This window comes from Leptidea sinapis, chromosome 46, assembly GCF_905404315.1.
Source record: "Leptidea sinapis chromosome 46, ilLepSina1.1, whole genome shotgun sequence".
Taxonomy (NCBI): Eukaryota; Metazoa; Arthropoda; class Insecta; order Lepidoptera; family Pieridae; genus Leptidea; species Leptidea sinapis.
The window spans coordinates 4,222,441-4,242,833 of NC_066310.1; the positions used below are offsets into that span (position 1 = coordinate 4,222,441).

At 36.2% G+C, this 20,393-nt stretch overlaps 1 protein-coding gene across 1 annotated transcript in view; it reads left to right on the top strand.

The window, feature by feature from the left end:
• LOC126977994 (putative phosphatidate phosphatase) overlaps positions 1 to 20,393 on the top strand; it is a 120,712-nt gene extending 100,319 nt beyond the window's left edge. The window contains exons 4-6 of the mRNA XM_050826728.1: positions 11,235 to 11,396; positions 15,645 to 15,821; positions 17,713 to 20,393. Of these exons, the coding sequence (XP_050682685.1) occupies positions 11,235 to 11,396; positions 15,645 to 15,821; positions 17,713 to 17,823 (450 nt within the window). The 3' untranslated portion in view covers positions 17,824 to 20,393. The remainder of the gene's footprint in view (positions 1 to 11,234; positions 11,397 to 15,644; positions 15,822 to 17,712) is intronic.

Genomic DNA, 20,393 nt, shown 5'->3' on the forward strand with positions numbered 1-20,393 from the left:
AAATGACTCGTTCGGATTAAGTTCCTCACTCGCTCAGAATAATGAAAGAATAATAATATGGGTAGGTGTGTTTATTGGGGAGGACAACTGCTGTCAATGTTTCGGCAATTTCAAGGGTAGGGTGTACTCTCTGGCTGCGAGTAGATTATGAAGACCACGTCCGGTCATGTCTACAGGTCATCTGGAAGGTGTCAAGGAAGCCAAATTGGCTTCAATGAAGCTAGGGGTCATTAATAGATCACGGTAATACTTCAAGCTGACCTAAATTCTAGCGCACTCCAAAAGCGCAGGAACACCAGATACTGCCTGTATTGTTGTCACCTCTGGTCGGACGCACCCCAGTATCAGCTAGAACCTAATGCCCGCGTGCAACGCATAACTGCTCGAATTGTCGGGGGTGCTCTGTGAACGAATACAATTCTATTTCTACAAATTAATAAAGTGTGTCTTGATTCAAGTAAGGCGGATCACACACAAGGCTGTTCAAGAGCGTTTAATAGATTGAACATATTCAAGATACATTTTTCATACATATGATAACTTATACAAGTTAATAATGTATTTCTTGATTCAAGTAATCATCACTCATAAGCCTATTCGAAAGCGTTTTGTAGAAACAACAATAAATACCCTTTTTTTTAGACTTACGGTTACTCGTTTAATTTTGTAACAGATTTGCATGAAATAAAGGCGCTTCATTTACAGGAAAACAAAAAGCAACTACTATTTTGTAATGATGCTTCAGAAATATATTTTAAAATGACCACTTTTTAAACGTATGCTGTTGGTGGTATAAGTTAGTATAAGTTTAAAAAAAGAAATTCGCTACTGTTATTTATAGTCAGACAGTAAGGCATTTTCCCAGTTAAACTCATTGAAAACTGCTTATTTCGTACCTATTTAACTTCTCGGTGCCTGTCCCGCAAGGTCATTACTCATTGATTCATTATGCATTACAAAAAATGTAAATTATCGCTCGGGGCACCAACTGAACAAGTCTCATGGTTTTCAACTATATGATTAATGTCTTCATATCGGACTTGATAATTTAATTCCCAATTTATCAGAACCGTTAGCAAGAGTATTCAAATTCAAATATTTTTATTCAAAATAGGATGTGACATCACTTATTGTTTATTAAAAAAAACTACCACCCATGCCAAAATGAATGCCACAGGCCTGAGAAGAACGGGCGCAACAAACTCAGCGGGCTTTTTTTTTCATCTAAAATATGTTTACAAAGTAACATTGTACAATTAACTTACTATTTAATAGCCTGAGGGCGGTCGCTCCATTCCCAATTTGAGGTATCATTAAGAAAGACATTTATGTTATAGTAACCTTTCCCACACAAACGTTTTTTAACAATTCTTTTGAATAACGTAATACTTTTGTTTTGAATATTTTTTGGGATCTTGTTGTAAAAGCATATACATCGCCCCACAAAAATCTTGCTACTCGACTTAGCCGAGTAGTAGGCATTATAAGCTTATGTCTGTACATACATATTTTATTATTTCTTATTTATTAAAATTGGGTTTTTTGAAGACAATTCGACCGATTTTATGTAATCAGATGTATGAGTTCAAACAATCCTATATTTATGTACCTTTTCTTTCATTATATTTTACGAGCTGTGGATTTCCGCTGAACTCTATTAATAACAATGAAAAACCATTAAAAGCATGACTTAATGTTATATTATTTCTAGATTTTTTTTTAATAAGTATTAGATGAACAGCATGACATTGTCTGATGGTGAGTGCGCCTTGCCCATTACAATGCGTGTCGCTTTGGATTCTTGATTGAACTAAATATTCTGAGCGGCAATTGCGCTCGTCACTTTAAAACATTAGATGTTGTTTCATTAGCCCAATAAATTCACTAGTTACTTCGCACTAATCGAAACAACAATGCTTTTACATTACTGCTTCACGCCAGAAAAGGGGTTGCGCTGTGGTACCCACCTAGCCGGCATCCTGCCCAAATAACTTTTCTGGTATTTTCGTAGGCGTTGGTATTTTTATCATACTGCTTTTGACGTTCCCTCTTAGTTTGTGACAATGCAACAATTCTCAGAATTAAAATAATTTGGTACTGCCGCGATTCCATGTTAGTTCTTTTATGGAATAAGAAGTAAGAATATAGGTTACCTGATGGTAAGTAATGGCCAACGCCCGTACTCTTCAACGTATCGTCATTTTAAGGTGGGTACACTCGTTTTATTTTAAATATGCTTTTATCATATTGAACTTATGAAAATCGCTTTCGGCCTTACAAATAAAATTGGCATAAAGTTATAACTAAGCATAAACCAAGAATATGTAAAATATTTACAAATAGACATTTTGCTTACGAATGGTTTGTTCGGACGTATAAAGTTTCCCGCGTTTATTTGCAAGGCAGCTTGTCATTCGGAAAACTTCAGAATTATCATTGTACTGACAGTGTTGTCAACGATATTGTAAACATTTTGCATTTTCTTTGTTTATCATCAGTTATAACTTTATACCAAGTTTATTTGTAAGGCCGTTTAAATACAAATTAGAAACCAACTAACGCTTCGTCTACGAATCGCCTAAGTTCCGCAAATCGCTCAGCATTAGAAATGTTATTATTTAAATAAACTAATGTATTCATCGGTTGTCAGCTATAAAGCCGTGTTCTATCAAATAATTTATGGTGCGAATTTCAATATGATTGCAGTTAATTTATTTCGCAATAAGAGAACGCGACAGAAACTAGTCTGTGAGGTGCCGCGCCCCACGGCGTTGTGAGATGCAAATTATTTACTGTAAACTCGAATTAGTTTTTAATCTTGGCGTGAGTAGTGTGAGACATTTTTAGTCCAATTTATGTAGCTTCTTCTTTCAAAGTATCTTAAGAAGCTACTGTAATAACATATTTGTGTAGATTTAAGATAAGATTTTTGGCTTTGTTTACTTTTTTTTATATTTATGAGAAGCGACGTGAAGAATAACACCTTGACTTGATATTGATGTGCCCAGCCCATTGCAATGCAGTGCCACTCAGGATTATTTTTTTTATGAAAATAAGGAACGAGGCGAGCAGAACGTTCAACTGATACAATTATTATATATGATAACAATGCAGTGCTGCTCAGGATTCTTGTAAAACCCAAAAATTCTGAGCGGCACTTACAACTGCACCGTCACCTTGAGACATAAGATGTTAAGAGTCATTAGCCCATTAATCTCACTAGATACGGCGCTAGATTAATTAATTACAAGATTCTCGAAAAGCCAGAATTCTGAGCGTCATTGGAGGTATAAGATGTAGTCTCATCGGCCTAGTAGTGTCCGAGTAAAAGCTCGCTTATAACCGAAAAACAATATTGCTTGCATATTACTGTAGAAAAAGCCCTATCTTCCCCTTCACTCGCAGTATCCTCGTAACCAAATCTTTAGACATGCTTATTTTGTAAGTATAGTTTAACCCTTTGCAGAGATAATTGATTTTGGTTTCTTACTGAAGCAAGCAAATTAGTCCGAAGATATAACTTATTAATTCTTGCAGGTGTACTTCAAACAGAAAAGTCGAAAATAAAGGAGACCGAGAAGTAGAAATGATCAAATCCCTCATAATGTTCATTAGTCTAAAGTGGAAATTAGCCTTAATGCGTAAGTCAGTATACCGCTTCAAAAACCCCGCTTAACTACATCGCGCTCATTCTGGGACTTAAAAAACAGACTGTGTTTGACGCGTAATAATTTAAAACAAAAATTGTCTCCTCGCCTCGAAACAGTGGTGTTTTCGAATTTGAATTCGTATATACGTTTATTAGATTCTTTAAAAGGTCGGCAACGCTCTTGTGATTCCTCTGTTGCTACAAGAAAGTATGAGCTCGGTGAACACATACCATCAGATGACATATGTATGCTCGTTTGTCCTCTTCCATGAAAAATGGCTGAGATGTCACCAGCACTAACGCCCATCAACACTTCCCCCGGAACGGTACACTAGCACCGATATTTGTGGACCCATCAAGGACCGCATCATACAGGCAATTAGGCAGTGCCTACCTAGTTATAAACCTAAATAAATATAGCACTAGTGTTAAAGTTAATTTAGATCAATTTGGTCCCGTTATTTTATAACCAATCTTCTATTATTACTCATAAAAATTTTTCTTACGATAGATACTAAATACTCACAGTGAGGAATCTCTTCATATTCCAAAGCTCAACTACGACTAGTTACATCCACAGTACCTCACTAGAAAATCAATGCACGCCCCTGCCGTCAAGTATCATGACACCATGCTTACTGCTCGGCCAACCGGCTGCATGACCGCAATAAGAGCTGGTGCACCAAGCCCCGAGTGTTCACGGTCTGTTAGCGCGCACATTTCCGCGTGTCACAGTTCCGTTTATCAGTTACCACGCTTTATTGCCTCCTTGATTTATGGCGAAACTATTAACATTAATAGGCTGGCTTTTGCGGGTGTGTGTTACTGTTATCGCTGTACTTGGACTGTGGGTTATATTATGGATTACTAAAGAAATAAGATTTAGCTGAGACCCATTGACTTCATATTAATGCTGATCTTTAACTTTTTTTTTGTGAATGAGGAAGACACGGGTCATCATATCGTAAAATTTGTGTAAATGTCGTGAAATAACTATTTCCCTGATTGCGGCTTTTGCAAGTGCTGTCATTAATCATTAAAACTTTTTATTAGTTAATCGCTTTCTATGTCAAGACACTTCTTTTCTCGGCCCCGCTTCTAATATTAAGGTCTGTGACGCTGCGGTTTATAAAGCAAGATGTTTTCAAGGTAGAAAGCAGATGAAGTATTCAAAAGTAGAAGATTAGGGCAAACGTTTAGAGAAGTTTACCCTTGCACAACCGGAGTTCTTAATTGTATCTCTGCATGGAGTGTGACGGCTTTGAGCCCAGTAGGAGCTTCGTAGGCCTCTCGACAGAATCTGCATAAGCTTTCAATTAGGCCAATTTTTGCTAGGTGTTTTATTTATGAAAGAGGAGGACAAACTAGCTTACGCGTCACCTGATGTAAAGTGATCACCGCCGCCCACATTCTCCTGCAATACCAAAGGAACCACAGGAGCGTTGCCGGCCCTTCAAAAAGTGTACGGGCTTTCTTTTGAAGGTACCCATGTCGTATCGTCCTGGAAACACGGCTCATTCCACAGCTTGGTCGTACGTGGAAGAAAGTTCCTTGAAAACCGTACTGTGGAGTACGCCATCCAGGTGGTGGGGATGATATCCTAATTTGTGGCGTGTCGTGCGAAGGTATTCGGCGGCGAAATTAGGTCCAACAGTTCTTCGGCGCACTGCCCTAGGTGTAATTTAAGTTTGCAATGTCCAGAGTGAAAACCCGTGAGGGATTGTAATTCACTCCTCGCTAAGTTTATGAAAAGCCTTGCCCGCATCAAATTGCAGCCACATAAGAGCAGCTTAGATTGCCCGAGGCCTGACGAGAGCCAATGATTAGCTGGTTCGCGGGTTCCCCTGCATTGACTCTTGTTTACTTTAAGGATCAGCTTCATCATGAGCTTCTTGTTTATAAACGAATTTAATCACTGTACGTTGCTTAATTTTTGACATTTCGCAAATTTTGACAGCTCGACAAACTTTAGAATTTTCACTAAGACTTTTAAACTTTGAAGCGCTTCTTTTAAATAAAATGTATTTTAAAAACTACTACGTCTCTTTAGCTATCCAAAATGGTATAGCATTTTGGCATTTAATAGATGTAACATTTACGAAATAACCGGCTTCACCCAGAGGGAGTATGTGTATATATGAAAATGTAAAAGCCAGTACAGTTTTAGAAACATTCTTTAACAAAGTAGACTTCATATCAGCCACCCATCGTACAGATTCGCCTTACGCTTTGAAGTACTCAGTCTTCACAAGCGTTTAAGAGGTCAATTTGTCTTCAATTTAAATTTATTGAAATTCCATAAATACAATTCTTAAATATAACATTTGGAGTAAATACTATAATTGTACAAGGCACTATTATGGATACCCAGTTCGGGTGTCGCAATTCGGTCCGAACAGCAGACCGTAGTAGGGAGACCCATATTTTAATTATTTTCGTTTGAGTCGTTTAGGAAATCATTTATGACATAGTAGCACTTTTCTAATAAAAAGTTTTTTAGTATTTTAATAAATTCATTTTCGTTATCTTTGCTTCGAATTTTGTTTGGCAGATTATTATATATTTTTATAGACATTACGTAAGGACTCGATGGATATAGTACTAAATTTGATTGTGGGAGGTTTAATTTATTTATATATCTTTCGGGAAGTCGACGGGGCTTATTTTCTTTTTATTTTTTATAATTATGTAGATTTATTTTAACAAATTTGCATTTTTTGAAGATATATAGAGGGTAGGGTTAGAATTTTGAATTTCTTATAATGGGGTAGACATGAGTCTGTTATTTTATATTGACCAGTATGCGTATACACTCTTTTTGTAATATAAAGTTCTGAGTGTTCCGAAGAGCTGTTTAACCTGATTCATGCCGCCGAATTCCACCTTCGCACGACACGCCACAAGTTAGGATATCATCCCCACCATCTGGATGTGTGTCGGTCCTCCACAGTGCGGTTTTCAAGGAGCTTTCCTCCACGTACTACAAATCTGTGGAATGAGCTTCCTTGTGCGGTGTTTCCGGGACGATACGACATGGATACCTTGAAAAAAAGCGCGTACACCTTCCTTAAAGGCCGGCAACGCTCTTGTGATTCCTCTGGTGTTGCAAGAGAATGTGGGCGGCGGTGATTACTTAACACCAGGTGACCCGTACGCTCGTTTGTCCTCCTCGTTGCTCCTGGGCATTCTTGGGCAGTCTTCTCTTTCAAATGGCCACGGAACTGAATGTCGCTCGATATATCAACACCAAGTATGGTCGATTGATTCACCTAGTCGTAGACCTTCCTTCAGACCATTGCTTTCAGTATCCAGTTTGTCAAAAATATATTTCACCTACGCCGCTAACACATATTTCACTACCAGTAAACGATTAATTTATTATTATGTTATTATGATTAAATGCTTAACTATTATCTTTATAGCATACATTTAACTATTTAATAATTATGTTTTTTATCAGAAAATATAATCGTAACTTGCGCTAAAAACATAATATTTAATGTGGCACATTAAAATACGTATAAAATTTTATAATTAGCCTTTATGACTTCGTAGTGTATGATACGATTTGTTCTGGTCACGTTCGTGTGTAGTAACTAGTAATTAGCAGATTTTCTTCTCGCGTTGACTAACATATTTTCTCAGGCATTCACATATGGCTCGACTCAAAACATGTGTAAATGTTTCGAGTCGATAGTCGCAACTCGGTTTAATAAATAACCATTCTATAGGGTTTCGTAGCCAAATAGCAAAAAACGGAACTCTTATAGATTCGTCATGTCTGTCCGTCCGTATGTCACAGCCACTTTTTTCCGAAACTATAAGAACTATACTGTCGAAACTTGGTAAGTAGATGTATTCTGTGAACCGCATTAACATTTTCACACTAAAATAGAAAACAAAACAATAAATTTTGGGGGTTCCCTATACTTAGAATTGAAAGACAAAAATGTTTTTTCATCAAACCCACACGTGTGGGTATCTATGGATAGTTCTTCAAATATGATATGGAGCTTTCTAATACCATTTTTTTCTAAACTGAACAGTTTGCGCGAGAGACACTTTCAAAGTGGTAAAATATATACAATAGTATCTCTAATCTAGTCACTAAGTGACTGTGCTAGGCAAGAGTTTTCTTGCAAAACGCGCGCTTGTAGAATTCTAGACGTCAACATAATGCGGATGGATTTTGCCTTTTTGACATTATGTCCGATAAACCTGCACATTTGAACGAATCATTTGGCTCGGTGTGAAATTGGCCTTAATGAAACGAAAATTAGAAACAAAAAAATAACTAACAAACAAACAACCAACTTCAAAAACACTATTCAAAAACAATAGATATTATAATATGCACTAAAAGGTATAAAAATAAATAGTAAAAAATACTATCTAATTAATTAATCCGACTGACACGACTTCAAAAATAACAATGATCGTAGAATTCGATTGATTAACTTAATTTATTTTAAGCTAACTAAAGTTGAGCAGCTTTGATTTCAAGGCTGTTTATCTAACATAAAAGATATAATATTATGTAATATAATAATATTTTTAATAAATGAACCGTCTTTTTTTTGTGTCATAAAAAGAGCTGTCGCCAAAAAAAGGTTTTTAAAGTGTGTGTCCATACTCAGAATAATCTACTGTTTTTGAAAAGATGCCTCTTGGTGGAGGTATTTTTTAAAAATGAAAGACACCTTAGGATGTTTTTGAATGTTTATATAATGAATTTCAAATGCTTCTAATTCCGAATTAAAACTATGGCGATCTTGTGCGAGAGAGGTTACCTAGCTCCGCTCGATTCCTCAAGGCCATTGGCTCGGTCTCCGGCCTTAAAAATCCGCTACTTCCACCGCGTAACTTATGAAACGTGCACAAAAATAAAATAATGGTGTGGTTATTACTTGCACCGTATAGAGTTTTGTAAAGTTCTTCAAGGATAAATTAAAAACAAAATAGCGACATGCCTTGAATACAGGCCGTCTGATTATACAATCGAGTGTATTATTAATAGGGCTCTGTTTACAGACGTGTACGGAGTAACGTATTATTAAGGAGTCTTTTATTTTTGCGCGATACAGTCACGTCAATCAACCAGTCAAGTAGGGGCTCGCAAAATATAGGGCTGTCACGGCGCAGTATTAATAATTCTTTTAACCGAATTCAAAAAAGGAGGAGGTTCTCAAGTCGGTATGTTTTTTTTATGCAGGGGCCTGCATATCATATAGGCAATTAGGAGTGCCAACCTCGTTATGAACCTAAATAAATATAGCACTTGTGTTAAAGTTAATTTAGTACCTACCGCAGGCAGTATACAGATTGCATATACGAAGCAAGCAGCGTTTCATAATACTTTGCTAGAAAACCAATGCATGCCCTGTTTTTATGTTTGTTGCCTCAGAACTTTCGACTGGGTGAACTGATTTTGATAATTATGTGCGCGACAAATTTACGAATAACTCAATACCGATTTCGATGATTCTTTTTTTATTGGAAAGCTCAATCTATTCCGAAGTGTAATTTCCTTGTCCTAGATGAAAAAGTGAGTTTGAGATTATTTGTATCGCTATCCGCTGACGCTATTCACTTAGCCCTCACATGCTAAGTAATTCCTCTCGTAACAAGCAGCGAGATAGCATTGTTAAACAAATTGCGTTGTATGTGGGACAACCCGGGCGCCCGCGGCGGACCAGCCATCACTCAAGCGATCGTTTTAAACAAAATATTAATTGGCTCACAATTTATGGTCTCAAGGACCGGTCCCAATATAAGATAATTGTCTCGACGTGTACGACAACAAGATTTTTTATTATTTTTTTAAGTTTGCGACACCAATTATTATTCACTTACTAATTTAAGTTATGAACTTAAATTAAGGATTGGTTTCCGCTGCGCTCCGACTAGATACCGCAGGCGCAGCGCAAAGTACGGGAACTATTACTATGCCCATTGACGTGCCACATGTTCTGTTAAACTTTGCCACTAAGAAATTTAAACTAAAATGCCGGGTTGCATAGTAAAACTTATTAAAAATAATACCACAAAAAATAAGAAAGACACTGGGATCATATCATTATTAATTATTTTGTATTTTATTAATATCAATGTAAAATAACACGAAGCGTATTTTAAAAAATTTGAAAGACGCCATTGATTGCGGTATCTAGTTGAAGCGCAGCCGAGACCGATCATTAATCTAAGGTTTTGAAGCAATTATTAATGGTTGAGTAAATTTGTGCAATTTTTTTTATTCAACTGTATATGAATTTAATAACAACGGATCATACTCTGCTGTAACAACAGAGGTATCACAGGAGCGTTGTCGAGCTTTTTCTTATATGCAAAAGGAGGACAAACGAGCGTACGGGTCACCTGGTGTTAAGTGATCACCGCCGCCCACATTCTCTTGTAATCACAGGAGTGTTGCCGGCCTTTAAGGAAGGTGTACGCGCTTTTTCTGAAGGCACCTTTGTCGTATCGTCCCGGAAACACCCCACAATCAAGCTCATTCCACAGCTATGTAGTTCCTGGAAGATAGCTCCTTGAAAACCGGTGGAGGACCGCCACACATCCAGATGGTGGGGATGATATCCTAATTTGAGCTTATAAAATGGACATATGAATTATAAATCTTCACCTTTTATTGCGATTAAAGATTTAAGAGGCGTTTAAAACACCACTCAATACAGGAGGTCTACTCGCAAAATCGACAACGATACATTCGGAACGATACGATAATACTCCGAATATATCGCAACTATTGTATTCTAACAAATGTTCGAATTCCTTATCGTTTATCGTTACCATAGACTAATATTTTGGTTTTTTTACGATGTTAGTGTGAATGTAATATGTTCAAACCTAAACATTATCTGTGCGTTGTCGCTGTGAAGTGTCAAAAGTCAAAACATAGTTTAGGCGCTAAGGACCATGCCAGACTCTGCACCACCAATTTGGTATTATTTACACATAATGTAAATGTTAAAAAAATATGTAATGAATATAATATGACCATTTAAAATTGAATAAATAATACAAAACTCGCGGATAATAAAATGTAAAAAAAGTAACTCAACCCTTCTCGTCGACTTCCTATTTCTCAGGCGGCCATTTGCATTATTTCTACGCATAAACGATCAACAAAATGACTTAAATAACTTAGTAGTAAAAAAATCCTCTTGAATAGTAAATCACATATAATTATTTTAATAATATTTATTAACTATGTATATTGTATGGCAAATATAACTATACAACTTGAAACGATAATAGCAACGACAGCCTAGATGGTGTCGTTGAGATTATCGTAAAAGTGACGTTTGATTATTTGTGAAATTCGAATATTCGTCTCTGAAATTTTCAACTAAGAGTAGGGTTAGGACCGATAATATCGAATAATGTTTCGTTCGTTCAATCATCGTTTCGACATTGAATACGACGTAACTAAGAGTAGAATTCGACACGACTAATGCCACGATTTATCGAATATCGATTTTAGGAGTAGGCCCCCAGCTCTAAAGTACTTTGAATATTTGCACTTTATTTTGTCCTTTGGGTAAAGAAGTCGTTTATTTCTTTCCAGGTATGTAAGCCGGACATAGACTGCACCCTCCAGGAGAACAGATGGCGGTACATTGAGAAGTTCACCTGCTTGGGCGCTGATGCCAAGCTGCTCAAGGAGATGAGGCTATCCTTCCCCAGCGGGCACTCCTCCTTCTCCGCTTACACTATGCTCTATTTCGCCGTGAGTATTCTGTTCTATACACATAGGACATATCATTCGCAGTCTGATGATATAAATATTGTAATAAGTATAAATATTGATATAAAAGAGTGGCAATGAGTTTCTTGCTACTTCTTCTCATTAGCCCAAACCTTTACGAAGTAGCGGTAGATTCAATAAGAAAAACATTTTTTTGACATTCATAAGTGTCATTTCCGTGACCTGCATGAGTAAAGTTATTTTGATTTGATTTGATGGCGGAACGGCAAAAGTGTGCTTAAAGACAACGTACGCACACTTATCTTCTTAGTCTTGTGTCAATTGTCACTGTCCGAATCAAACCCAAACATGAATAATTAATGTTTTACATTGCTGCTTATTGACCAAAAATATTTTAAACAACTGCTGCTTCAACAACAATTAAAATAATATATTTATGGTGTAAGTCCCATGTTCATCGGCTCTGGGGCGGATTTCGACATTGTCTTTTGCATTTTCCATATTTTGGCTTTGTTTTTATACGACGTCCAATCTAACAATGCAAACGGTAAACCATGCTACAAAATATGCGGATAGTATAGGAAGCGCCTGAGTCAAGAGTACATCAAGAATGAAAAGGTAAGCCACGGTCGAATAAAATATAAACTCTGTAATTCGACCCCTCCACCACTAACCCGCGCAGTTCTCCTCTTTTGCCTTGAGCTTACAGTACCGACAGTATACTAATTAACGTCGAAGATCATTATTCAAATTCAAATATTTTTATTCAAAATCATTTGTTGCACGTTTTGTAGTTATCAACAAATAAAGTTAATACTTATTTGTTTTGTTTCTTGGAAGTTTTAAATACTAACCTAGTGAACCTAATATAATGAAGAATTTATTTTATTTGAAAATGAGGAAGCTAATAAACGCTTTTCCATTACTGTGGGTTGCGGAAATTAGTAACAGTAGTGACGATTATTAAGCACAGTATTACTTTATATTTATCTTGATTTTAATTATGCCTGTGCACTTAAAAAACTGTTAAAATTAAGATGAGGATTAATCTACCTTTTTTTTTTAACCAGTACGCACGCCCACGCGTCGGTGAGACAATGCGCGGTATGTTTGACGGATTGTATATCCGTGACAAATGTAGCTCCTTAATCTCTTTGGGAAAAGAAAAGCGTTAATAATTGTAAAGCATAAATATCAGAGGTTGTTTTGCTAAAGTCTGCCATGGCTTATTAAAAAAAAATGACATAAATAAGCATTAATATGTTAGCTTGACGTAGAAACCCTTCAATTTACGAAAAAGTACAGAGAATACTTATTTTTTTATGGAAGGGGAGGGAACGCATAGTACCTATGGCTAGCCGTTGCCCGCACTCTATGAAAACTCCAGAGGAATCACAGGTTGCCGGCTTATACGAAAGATGTACTTGCTTTTTTTTGTAGTACCCATAGCAAGCATATCGTCCGGTAGACACCACACAAGGAAGCCCCTTGCATAGTTAAATTGTACATTGAAGAAACTTCTTTGAAAACCCTACTGTAGAGGAACGCCATACATTCAGATGGTTTGGATGATATCCTAATTTGTGGCTGGTAGGGCGAATGTTGAATTAGGCGACAGAAATCAGAAAAAACAGCTCTCCGGAATTCTATTTAAGTTCCATTTACATTCACACCAGCTGGAAAGTTAAATGTACATAATTTTGGAGGCATTTGTATACATTCTTAGTCGTTTTTGACAGATATAATAAGGGCCAAGGTACTTAAACGAATGTGTAAACAAAGGTTATTTATTACTTTTTCACCTCCCGTTGCATGTAGATTAAAGATCCAGTACACGTTCTGAAAGAAAGACTTGGATAAGTGTGATCTTTTACCAGTTTTGTGAACATCTATTGATATATAACTTGTGCGAGAACCAGTAAAGTCAATACGGTTGATTTCTGATAAATGAAGCAATAATAAATATGTTCTTCTATCTAAGCTTTTAACTGTAATAATCTAAATAGATCTGGAGGTCTATTACCAAAATCGAAAGCCGAAGTTTCGTCCGAAACGAAAGAACTATTACCAAACAACTTCGGATCCGAATAGTGTGGTCGGATTTCGTTTCGGAAACATAGACATAACCATAAAAAGTGAAGATGTAGTTACGACCTTATTCATCTCAAAATCTCTTATCGCGAACTTCGTTTCGATCTTTGGAGCCGAATCACTTTCGAACAATAGAAAAATGTACGATCCGTCAACGGAAACTTCATATTTCGGTAACAGGAGCCCTATTACGAAAATCGAAATACGAAGTTTCGGTTGACGGATCGTACATTTTTCTATTACGAAAGTGTTTCGAATCCGAAGATCGAAACGAAGTTCGAGATTAGACATTTTGTCTTTCGTTTAGCTTATTCCTAAATTCACTCGACACATACGTTTTCGTTGTTTGACATTGTTATGGTCGTAACAACAACGTCACTTTTAACGACAGACTTATATGTTTCGTTTTAGATAAAACATATTTATTTTATTATAAAATGGCACGTTTTTTAATGTACGAAGAGGTCTTCTTGTACGAAGAAAACCTTGAAAGAGCAAGAGAGCGACGTCGACTCCGGCAATATTTATTAAATAAACAAATTCCCGATGGTTGATTCCCTAAATTGTTATGAATTATCGCCATAATCATACTTTATTTGAAAAACTTTGTGAAGAGATTGTACTAATAAAGCCACTATAAATGTTTCTATTCTATTCTATTCTATTCTAAATAATACTTACTCGCATATATATAACTTTCACTTTACTTCAGAAAAAATTTAAACTAAAAAACCGCGAAAGTATGTTAAACTACCACAGACTAAATAAAAATATAATGCAATAGATGACATGATACGTCAAATTTAATTTAACTAATAAAGCATATTTTCTTGCAGTAAAATAGGATTATTTTTTAAATAGATAACTTAAACGGAATATAAAGCAATTCCATTATTTAAATACATGTTAACATAACGAAAAACTTATTTGTAAATTTCTAATTTGTTATCGGTTTTGGCACGATTTACCGGTAATATAAGTATGTACATTCATATCATCTTTGTACAATTTTTTTATGTCTATAGTTCCGAAACGAATTACGTCCGCACTATACGGATCCGAAGTACTTTGGTAATAGGATTTAAATCGAAGTTCGTCGTTCTTTCGTTTCGGACCGAAACTACGTATTTCGATTTTCGTAATAGGTGCCCAGGGCTACTGTTACGTTTACACTTTTGCCTACGCGCATATGACTTTAGACACGCCTTAGGCACCCTACTGAAAACACAATTAATTTTCTTCCATGGCCTAGTCGTACGTTGATTATAAATATAAGATTTAAGCACACTATATAGTCACGGAATATCTATCCTCTGTGGTGTGAGTTTTTGAAGTTATACTTCTTTAGGCGCGTTATGAAAAAATGATTAGAGTGAAATTTTAAGATGCGCGCGCATCACTGTGACACAAAAGTAATAGGGTGAAGTTGGTTCCTTCATTCGCTATTCGTGTACCTATACATGAGTACACACACATTTCTTTGTTAATTTTTTTTGTTTCATTGTTAAGTGCGAGACTAGGTACATACCTATATAAATGTTTGCGTCTCTATCGTCTCGCTTTTTCGTTTTATCAAGTTTTAAATCACAACGATTCTAAAGAAGTTTCACTACAAAACTGCTAAAATTAATGTGAGGATTAATCTACTTTTAATGTTTTTTACATCCAGTACGCATGCCCACGCGCGGTATGTGCGGCGGATTGTATGTCGGTGACAAATGGAAATCCTTAATCTATCCTCTGCGGTCTGAGTTTTATCAACCTTAGATAGATTGAGAACGGCTCCATGATTGGGATGAGTCGTTTTTTTTATGAAAATAGGGGACGAGACGAGCAGGACGTTCAGCTGGTGGTAATTGATACGCCCTGCCCATTACAATGCAGTGCCGCTCAGGATTCTTGAAATTCCCCAAAAATTCTGAGCGGCACTACAATTGCGCTCGTCATCTTTAGACATACGATTATAAGTCTCATTTGCACATCAATTTCACTAGCTACGGCGCCCTAAAGACGGAAACACAATAATGCTTACACATTACTGCTTCACGGCAGAAACAGGCGTCGTTGTGGTACCCATACTCTAGCCGGCATCCTGTGCTAAGGAGCCTCCCACTGGTAAGATTGATAACAACTTATAGGATTGAGATGAGTTGTGACCGAAGTGTGTGTTCATTGCAGATGTACCTCCAGAAGCGCTTCGTGTGGAGAGGGTCCAAGCTGCTGCGGCACGGGATCCAGTTCACGATGCTGATGATGGCGTGGTACACGGTGATGTCCCGCGTCTCCGACTACAAGCATCACTGGAGCGACGTCCTCGCCGGTTTCTCTATCGGACTGGTCTATGCCGTTGTTGTGGTGAGAAGTGATTCGAATTCAGCTTATTTATTTGTGTTTATGTATGTTTTAAGTTAGTACATTATATTAAATAGGTATATCGTAGTCTTGCAGCCCATAGAAGCTGTGCCTAGATTGGCGCAAAATAATTTGTGTGAGTCAAAATTATTATTACATTAATTCAGTCCAATACACGGGGTATTGGCAGCTTTGTGGAATCTTCTGCCGGCTACCGCACAGATACGAATTAGGTAGCTTCAAGCTTAGAACTGAGTTTCTTTCGACTTCTTCTCATTATTTCAACCCTTTACGAAGTAGCGGTAGATTCAATAAGAAAATATATTTTACTTAACTTTCATAAGTGTCATTTCCGTGACCTATATGAATAAAGTGATTTTGATTTGATTTGAACATACACACTTTAGGCTGGCAAGGCACCCCTTCTTCTCTGTTATTGCGGATTTCCAAAGGCGCCTGGTTTTCTACCAGGCGTGCAAGATGCCCGTCTGCCCCATCTAATAAAAAGTAGCTAATGTGAACATTTTATCTACGTCTGAGTGCAAGTAAGCAACCATGAACACCAAAGGAATTCAAAGCAGTATAATTGATTACCTACATAAGTTGTTAGAGCGTTAGAGGCGTATAATCCATTTGGTGGTGCAATTACTTTTACGAGTACTACAATTTTGTTTAGTAACTAAGGTGCATGTAACACAATGTATTTTAAATAAATAAATTAATTAATCCTCGAATATATAAAAGTGGCTAGCTAACCAATGGAAAAAAAACCGAAATCACGCATCGTCCATTTAGAAGCGAGTACCTATTTACTATTTATACTTAGTTTTTACTCGATTCCAACATTGGTTGGAACCTAGTAAACGGTTGGAAAAGATACCTATTGGTCATTGAAGGAGGTAATGAATTTGTAGGGACATTGTTAGTATGAGCACTGCCGAATTTGCGCTCTTCTTGTGCTTTATAGCCAGTTCAGATGTAATAGGTACGTAGTACTATGTCACTTACATTGCATCACCGAGAAATGTTAGTTACGAACCGAAACGGAATTATCGATGGCTTTACTTATAACACGATTATTATTGTTAAGTTTCAGTAAATTTTATTTATTACGATAAAAAGGGTCTTTTGTGACAGGATTCTTGTTAGACCGCGAATTTATCCGCAAAGATTCTTGTACGTGTTTCGAATTTCGAATTTATAGTCGTATTTTTAATGAGACGAAGGCAACTGACAGTAGCTAATGTCACTGTGTAAAATAATTTTGCCATGTTTAATCAGATGAATGAACAATGAGTGTGAATATTTTATCATTCCAAACTAAAAAACAATATTATTTCTATTTTACAATAAAATTGTATAAGAGTGCTCTAATTATAAGTTGCTGACAACACAGTAAATGTACACTCGCGATTTGTTTAACACTTTGTGTACGTGAATTGCTCAAAATAGAGGTTAGTTCTATAGAATATATTCTATAAATAAATTTAAATGTTTTATTAAAAAATACTTCTGTCGTTAATCCTACTACTCCACAGCTGAATATCTAAGTGATCCGACAGCCTGGGACTAGATTATGATTATTTTATAGTAACAGCAATGACAATATAATATTTTATATTTTATTAAAAAGAGCGCAAAAAAAGAATGTTGGGAGAGTTTCTTGCGCCGCTTCTTCTCTCTCAGTGCGCCGAGTTTCCGAAGCGGTAGTAGTATCTAGTATATTAGAAATGACATCAAAAAGAATTCTAAAGGATTGATTCCTTTTGAGAAAATAAATGCCTTTTAAGCCCTTTAACAAAAACTGTGTATTATTCCATTAAAATTGTTATATATGTGGATTAAAAATCCGCTCAAAACAATTATCTTATGACCAATTAATTTTCTATTCCAGTTCCTATTCGTGTCCGACTTGCGTAAAACACCTCGTCGACAAACAGGCGCTCACGACAATGAGCTGACGACCAACGGAAACACTCGGTCAGCTCCCGCGTGGCAGGTCTGACTAGCAACCTCCCAGCACGACCCTAGCACTGAGGAGGGGGGATGACATATCGCCACAACTTCCCCCTACACGGATTTCTAAGGTCTGCGACAATGACTATGCATTATATAGTACAGTGACTGTGTTGTAAATTGTTTTGAAGAAAATGAACTGAATATCAGTGAAGTTTTGTAATTTATTTATAATTTAGAATATTGTATAAAATTGTAATATTTAGTAATGAAGCGACACTGGTAAATATTGCTTCTACACCTCGTTGTCTACAGGTATCTTATCTCTTCTGTTTTTATTAATCATTTATTCTTCATCATGAAATTACTGGGCAAATGAGACCTGACATCTTATGTCTCAAGGCGAGCAGTTGTAGTGCCGCTCAGAATTTTCAGGTTTTGCAATAATCCGAAGCGGCACTGCATTGTAATGGGCAGGGCATATCAATTACCAACAGCTGAACATCCTGCTCGTCTCGTCACTTATTTTCATTGAAAAAATCTTCTTCTGTTCTGTACTACTACGATATTTTTCTTCATAAATGTAACTAACTATAGTATACAATAATAACTATTCTAATCCTACTGGTACAGTCCAGAGATCGACGCGTTCAAACAAAAACTTAAGCCTTATAAAATTTCAAAGGCTTGTTTGATTCATCCTAAACTACAATTAATTTTGACAGCCTTATAAAATCTTTACTGTTTTTTCCCTACCTGAATTCGAAAAGGGTAGCCGTCATGTCATAGCTGTCTAATTTCATTGTGGTTACAATATAAAGAATTTGGAATTTTGCGTTTTTTGTTTACTTGATACGGTATAGTTTTTATTATGAACTAAACGCGATCTATTATTAGGATGATGAAGGAATGAAGGAGGAAAAGACATAAGCTTATAATGCCTATTACTCGGCTTAGTCGAGTTAGTGAGTTTTTCTCGATGTAAATGCTTTTACAACAAGATCCCAGAAAATGTTCAAAACAAATGTATTACGAAATTCAAAAGAATTGTTAAAAACGATTGTGTGGTAAAGGTTACTACCACATAGATGATTTTCTTAATGATACCACAGATTGAGATTGGAGCGACCGCCTTCAGGCTATTAAATAATAAGTTCAATTGTACGATATTACTTTGTAACCAATTTCTAATATGAAAGAAGTTTCTTGCTTCCGTTCTTCTAAGTTCCGAGGCAAACATTTTTAAATGGGTGGTAGTTTTTGACTTTCAATAAGTAAGTTCAGTAGTAATATCATATCCTATTTTGAATAAAAATGTTTGAATTTGATGGCTGGAAGAAGATTGTGTTCACTACATAACGAATGTTGGGAAAAAACTAGCTTGGCGTACATTCCACTATCACATTGGAGAAGTATTAAGAGTCTTCACCTTAGAGACCACTTTCCCATGAAAACTTTCTTGACTCTTTTCTCATTGGTTGTTAAACCTAAATCAAAATAATTTTCAAATTGTTATTGGAATATATTTTGTTTACCTCACAGATTATTTCACATGACATAAGTGCACTCGGCTCCTTTGCACAGGATGCCAGCTAGATTAAAGGTACCACAACGGCACCTATTTCTGCCATGAAGCAGCAATGTGCCCGTAGCTAGTGAAATTACTGGGCTAATGAGACTGCCACTCAGAAATTTCGGGTTTTAATTTGAGATCCTGAGCGGCACCTTATTGTAATGGGCAGGTCGTATCAATTACCATCAGGTGAACGTCCTACTCGTCTCTATTTTCATAAAAATAAAACGGATGTCCTGTTAGAACTAGCTTTGATATTTTCAGGCCAATTTAGAATTGCAGTTAAATCAAATGATATGAGAATTGACATTTATTAAAGAACGAATAGGTAAATCAAAGAAGACTGAACGAATGATTTACGTATCGTGGATATACATATAAATATACAGTTCAATGCATAACATATTCATTAGTTTACGATTCATGTTTTATTGCACATATCTTAATATATATAAATTACGTGACACGTTGTTTGTCCGCGATGGACTCCTAATCTAATGAACGGATTTTAATGGGGATTACTTCATGGAGTGCAGTTTGGTTCAATATGAGAGATAGTATAGTTTTTATTTCGATTTGAGACCCATAATTATTTTTATTTTCAATATTTGTTTTGTATGGACATATTTTCTATGAGAGAATTTAGTGACGCACGGTTTGACAGTTCCGCTGTGAAACAATTTCATTGTTACAACAGGGAGCATATTTTACAAAATAATTCTTGATCTTTTGAAATATTATTGGCAAATTCCTATAAAACAGTATTTTTTTTTTATTATCTACAGAACAACGTCTGTCGGGGCAGCTAGTAAGACTATATTTTAGTACTGACTATGTTAGGCCTTATATGTATTGGGTCAGGGTTGTTAAACTTTGCTAATAATTGAAACTAAAATGCCGGGTTGAAAAGTAAAACTTTCTAAAAATAATACCACAAGAAATAAGAAAGACACTGGGATCGCATATCGTCAGTAAGAATATTTTATTATTTTCAATGTAAAACAACACGAAACCTATGTTACAAAACTTGAAAGATGCCATTGAGT